Source organism: Belonocnema kinseyi, chromosome 1, assembly GCF_010883055.1.
Source record: "Belonocnema kinseyi isolate 2016_QV_RU_SX_M_011 chromosome 1, B_treatae_v1, whole genome shotgun sequence".
NCBI classification, from domain to species: Eukaryota; Metazoa; Arthropoda; class Insecta; order Hymenoptera; family Cynipidae; genus Belonocnema; species Belonocnema kinseyi.
In genome coordinates this window covers 101,199,218-101,205,671 of record NC_046657.1, presented here as the reverse complement: position 1 = coordinate 101,205,671, position 6,454 = coordinate 101,199,218, and the positions used below count along the sequence as shown (strand labels likewise).

The 6,454-nt window shown below is 34.1% G+C and overlaps 1 protein-coding gene across 1 annotated transcript; it reads left to right on the top strand.

Annotated features, from left to right (window-relative positions):
* Positions 1–345: 345 nt before the first annotated feature.
* Positions 346–754, top strand: LOC117175140 (histone H4). The gene has a single exon (XM_033364722.1). It carries the CDS (start codon positions 391–393, stop codon positions 700–702), a length of 312 nt encoding a protein of 103 aa, XP_033220613.1. The 5' UTR covers positions 346–390; the 3' UTR covers positions 703–754.
* The last annotated feature ends 5,700 nt before the right edge of the window (positions 755–6,454 follow it).

The window sequence follows — 6,454 nt, the reverse complement described above, 5'->3', positions numbered from 1 at the left end:
TGCCAACTGCTTCCTTGGCGCTTTTCCTCCAGTTGACTTACGAGCAGTTTGCTTGGTACGAGCCATTTTCAAATCAGGGATAGCCTCGTCACTACGAAAGTTCAGATGCAGAATAAAATTCAGATCATAAAACGCGCTTATTTATTCATTTTCCTACCACTGTCCCTAGAGAAGGGAGTACCCGTCGTTCGTTGGCTAGAGGGACAAAGCGGGGAGTCCGCGTTGCTGATCTACTAGGATTGTCAGAGAGGGGAGGATGCATTGTTCATTGGGTACTGGCGACATAGAGGGGATATGATTCGCGGTGTGCATAAAAGTAGGGCCAGAACCTCCGACATCATTCTTCGTTCGATTTCCTTGGACGCATTACTTACTACTTGCTGCTGAAAAATGACTGGACGCGGAAAGGGTGGCAAAGGATTGGGAAAAGGAGGAGCGAAACGCCATCGCAAAGTTCTTCGTGATAACATTCAGGGAATCACGAAGCCAGCTATCCGTCGTTTGGCACGTAGGGGTGGTGTCAAACGCATTTCTGGCTTGATTTATGAAGAAACTCGAGGTGTCCTAAAGGTGTTCCTTGAAAATGTCATCCGTGACGCTGTTACCTACACCGAGCATGCCAAAAGAAAGACTGTCACAGCCATGGACGTCGTCTATGCTCTGAAGCGGCAAGGACGTACCCTCTACGGATTCGGCGGTTAATTTCTACCTTCGTTTTTTAACTTACAATACAATCGGCCCTTTTCAGGGCCAACAATAATTTCTTACGTTGGATTTTTCTTATTTTATTCAGACATTTGTGCTTTTTTCATGATTCTGGCCGGTGGCATTGTTAGTTTTTCTCACACCTTTTTTTAAACGCACTTGATCTGGAAGGGACTACTGGTTACAAATTTACCATTAAAAGTGAATAACTGATCGCCCGTAGGTCAACACGTTAAGCCTTTATGGCCGTTGCAATAAACCACGCCGAGTCGATTTTTTTTGGTGACTCGGCATACAAACTTATCCTAATGGTCGTGACAAACCAATAAGACCTCAAGTAGTAAATTTTTAGAGTGTAGGTTAGTTGCGACAGCGTCTTGAAATACTAAACATCAATGCATTAAAACGCTTAGTTTAAAATTGAGTTTTTATTCTATTCCTCGAATCATTGATTTTTTACTTCCCAAGTACAAGTTTCGATGTATTTAATCACAATTCACATTTTGAATAACTTGAGTATTTACTAACAATGAACAGTCTCTTTAAAAACAGACTAATAAATACACAAAAATAATACAGATACATAATAACATAAGAATATTTATTTGTGTTCGTCCATCTACATAATTTCGAAGTAAATTCCAGAGCTCATGAGAATATATCTGAAAACTTCTTATCACAATAAAACAATTTAAAGTTGTAAAAAAAATTACACCATTCTGTTTACACGGCTTATAAGAATATATCGAGATAAATTCCTATCACATTGCAATTGATCTGAAGTTGGATATAATGAGGCTGATAAAAATTATGCGTCGTTGGATAACACAGCCACACAAAAAAAGTGTGCGGATCTGGTAAAAAGACACACGTATTCCTATGGATTTTGGGGCGCTGAATTCAAATTCGGTATCAAAAATCACCCATCACGTGATGGTTGAGCCATAACCTCAAAAAATGACGAAAAATTATGCACTGAGGCAAATAAATTTCAAAATAATGCCAGTGATGCAAATTTTCACTTCAAAAACATGTCGAAGACTGAAGGATCAACCCTTGCCTGATATCAACTTATTTAACATAACTTTACCCAACAGAACCTGACCTCACCTAACCTGAATTAAAAGAAATTTATTGAATTACACGCAAAGCTCTGGAAACATATTTTCCCAGTAGCAAATGTGTGCTACATCGAAGGGGTCAACTCGAGCCTAACCTAGAAATAAATCTAACCTCACGAAACACAATTAAACTGATTGTGTTGTCCCGTTGTGTTTGCGATCCGTTTGAATCAGCTTGGGCTTAACCTGCAAAGAGGTCAAACCTATCCTAACCTAAAAAACCTAACCGAACTTAACTTCACGTAACACAATTAAACTCATTGTGTTGTCCCGTTGTGTTTGCGGTGCCGTTTCATTCAGCTTCGGCTTAACCTACATTAGATCCTATCATAACCTAACCTAACCTAGCCGAATAAAATTCAACCACACGTGTAGCTATATAAGCGTACGGTTCTCAGTCTGAAATGTGTGCTATATTTAATTTAATTTAATGTATTTCAAGAAGCATTTTAACATTGTTATATTCTTCTTTGATGGGATAGGAGCGTAAGTATTAGTGTTATGCAGTAAAACAGCCTTAATGCTGCGTTTTGACGAATCAATGAAAAGTCTCCATTCTTCGTCTCTGTACACAATTTTCTTCAAGTGGTTCATTAGTCCGTTAACGTCAGTGCAGTACAATAAAGACGTCTCTTCGTCTTCAACGAAAAACTCTGAATTCTTTGTCCCTGTCGCGATAGAATGAAACTTTTGTCTTTGGCTCTAGAAGATTTCTTCTTTTTAGAAATGAAGCGGCAAATTCAGCGCCGTCTTTCGGTAATCCAAGATCTCTAATAAATTCATTCAGTTCTAGTTGCGACACTAATATTAGAACCTTCAATTTCATTTTATGCACGCCATATTCATCTTTTTCGTCATTTTCATCGGAATCAGAACTATTTTCTGTTCGATCACTGGTTTCACTACCGTCTTCATGACGTTGACTTTCAACTTCCATTCTATCATCTTCTAAAGCGCTTAAATCAGTCTGGCGTGCATTTTTATTGATTTCAATTGCTCTTGTGACTGTGCACATATTAATGTACGAAATAACGGGTTTTTTCCATGTGGTTGGTGTAGAGTACTTGCCACTTTCCCATCTTGACCAGACGCCGATACTGGGGTTTTTCCTTGCATCGTAATACACTTTTTACCTGTGTCTGCCACGATGTCATGAACACCGTTTACCCAGGGACTCAGCCAATGTGGATCCGTTGCCCACCGTCACCACGTGGAGGTGCCCTGGTTACAGACACAGGCGAATAATGCTAGCAACAAGCGGTTACGAAACTCCAGACATTTACTGCTATTAATGTCAAAATATGATAGTACGCAAGAACAGGGTTGCCAGCGTAATTGGTTAGGTTAGGTCAGGTTTTGTTATGTTAGGATGAGTTAAACCTTTATGCAGGTTAAGCCGAAACTGAATGAAACGGTACCGCAAACACAACGGGACAACACAATCAGTTTCATTGTGTTTCGTGAAAATTTGCATCACTGGCATTATTTTGAAAGTTATTTGCCTCAGTGCATGATTTTTCGTCATTTTTCGAGGTGATGGCTCAACCATGACGTAATGGGTGATTTCTGATACCGAATTTGAATTCAGCGCCCCAAAATCCATAGGAATACGTGTGTCTTGTTACCAGATCCGCACACTTTTTTTTTGTTGCTGTGTAATTGTAGTTGTCAATTGTTTGCACCGTTTTTATCCAACTTCAGATAAGTAATATCCCTGAGATTTACATTTTTATACAATATATAAACACTTGTTCGCAGCTCATGAGAATATATCTAAAAAAATTCTTATCAGTGTAAGAACTTAAAGTTGGTACAAAAAAGTTAAAGAAATTGCACTATTCTTTGTACACAGCTCATGAAAATACATATAAACAATTTTTATATCGCAGTGAAAGTATATAAACTTGTAACAAACATTTTGAAAAAATTGCAATATTATTTGTGATAAAAACATTAGTTTCGTAAATATATTAAACATCTTCGTACGCTTGTAAGCTGTTGCTATACTTTGGAAAAATAGGTTTTAAATTAGCTTACAGTAGGAGCATTATAAAACGTTAATTATTTCAGATATTGCCTAAAATTTAATAAAACATTTAAATTTACACTATTTTGCAGTATCCTCTTACAAAATAGTTACAATTTTCATTATATTATTTTGGTACAGAAAGAAATCCGTAACATACATTTTATGAATCCATGGCACAAAATAAAAGTGTTCACTCTCCCAAGATAATTACATTTTTCATGGTAAAATTAAGGATATAAAAAAAGGTGTTCGCTAATAACTTGAAAATTGTGGCTTTAAGGGAAGGGTGTGTTTATAAAAATACATTGTTTATAAGGATATAAATAAATTAGGCTCGTCGAACAAGAAAATGTCAAGAGAGTGAAAAGTTTAATCATATGACAAGGTTTAATAAAAAAAATATAAGTCAATTCTGGTAATTGCGGGACATTATTTATATCAGTTGTTATAAACAATTATTCAAGAGAAATTATGAACAACAAATTATGTTAATAATGCTAGATAAAATTTTCGCAATAATGTGAAGCAACGTTATGACACTGGTCATAATTCATTCCATATTTTAAGATAAATTTCTAAAAAATTCTATAAATAATTTGACTGAAAATTGGATTACAGACAAAAGTCGTTTTATAAATATTTAAAATCCTTAAAAAAAATCTAACACTGCTGCATTGAAACTTAAAATTTTAATTTTTGCAAAGTTTATATTTATTTAAAAAAGTTAACTTCTGTTTAAACTATATCAATTAAAAACGCATTATTTTTCTATTTTCAATATTTAAACAAGATTCTTTCAATGAAATCATTTTATAATAAGAACATTGTAAAATATTTTTTTAGAGAATTATTTTGACAACGCTTAGACAAAAGTAAAGAAATTGATAATTGGTTAAAAACAAGGTAATGAAAAAAATGCTTTCTTATGAATTCACAAAACCCAGATATTTTATTCTGTACAATATGTCAAAATAGTATTTAATTACGACATATTACTATTTTTCCACACTATTATTAAATATAGTATTTTAAACATGCTAGAACAATTACAAGTAGATTAAACAAAATAGGGGACTTTGATTTTCGAGAACGTACCTATTTTACACTTCGTTAAACAAAAAATAATAAAAACTTCTTTTTAAAAAATCGGCTACCATGAAATTATTTCACATTTAGCACAGAAACAATCTAAATAGAACTTTCAAATTGGTTTAAGAAATGTAACCACTATCTTAATTTATTTATAAATATTTGATTTAACCAATATGTGCCACTGGGTGAAAAGCAAGCGAAAAACTTGGAGAATATTTTTTAAGAAATTTAAAAATTAGCACTGTTAAAATTTTTTATGTTTCTTGAATTCACAAAACACACCGTTCTGCCATGATCAAATGTATGATATGCAAAAGATTTGAGAAAATCATGCTTTACTCTGATAGGATATCACAACTTTTCCGCATACCCCAAAAACAATTTCCAAAGAACAATCTTCCGGGAATTTAAATTTGCTATCTAACCAAATACAATTTACTTTAATAATAGAATTTTTGCACATACCTCTAATTTTTTCGAACACCTGTTCTTGGTGTTTAGGGAGAGTTGGAAGAATACCTCATCTAGCTGCGAAGATATTTTTACGGATGTGGTCCAAGTCATGTGAGGTGATTTCTGATAAAAATTCATTTGTTTTTAATTCATAGAGTATAATTTTTGCTGGTTTTGCACACACTTCTTCCATAGCTTTTCGTTTAGCGTTGTTATTTACAGATTCTCTAGCAATATTGAGATCTCTTGTATGGTTATGATTTAAATCTTTATCAATCACAATATTGCTTCCAATACTAGGGGTGTGCATTTTTTCAAGACAATCTTTCTTGGCACACCTCCAAGTCACAGTACCACTTTTGGCAACATAACCTTTGCGAAACTTGTAGTTATCAAAAACCAACAATTTTCAGGTCCCGGAAGCTGGAACCGGGACCTAAATTTTTCTCCTCTTTCACTTAAAATAGAGCGTGCTTCCATCGTGAAAGAAAAGAGGATTTTTTATGTTATTCGGTGGAGCGTTTATTTTTAAATGCAACTTAGAAGCTCAGGTCATCAGGGATGTAACCACTTGTCATCCTTAAGTAGTTATGGGTAAATAAATTTTGTTTCATTTTCAGGTTTGCATTACTTTAGAATTTATTAATCCACTACTTGAACTATGACATTATTTCATTTGTCCATATTCCTAAAAATTATGCATTTTGGAGATCCATTATTTACCGCAAAACTACTGCAATGCTACAAATTCTCATGTTTAATTTTAAAAATATATACGGTACATTTTGGAATTTTTCATTTTATTTGCAGAGTCCTGAGTTTAAACTGAAAACATTGCATCTAAATAGTCTACAGTTTTCAGCACATTTCTCATTAGGATCCAGCGATTTATTTATTAGGCCAGTTCACAGGCCACTTCAAATGTTGAAGTTGAGATAATTTAATTTTACGAGATGTATAAGGTTTAGGTCATAGCCCGACTGCATTTTTTTTTTTTTTTTGCATTTTAAAAGATCTTTATTATTCATGAATTAAAATACATAGATGGTACATC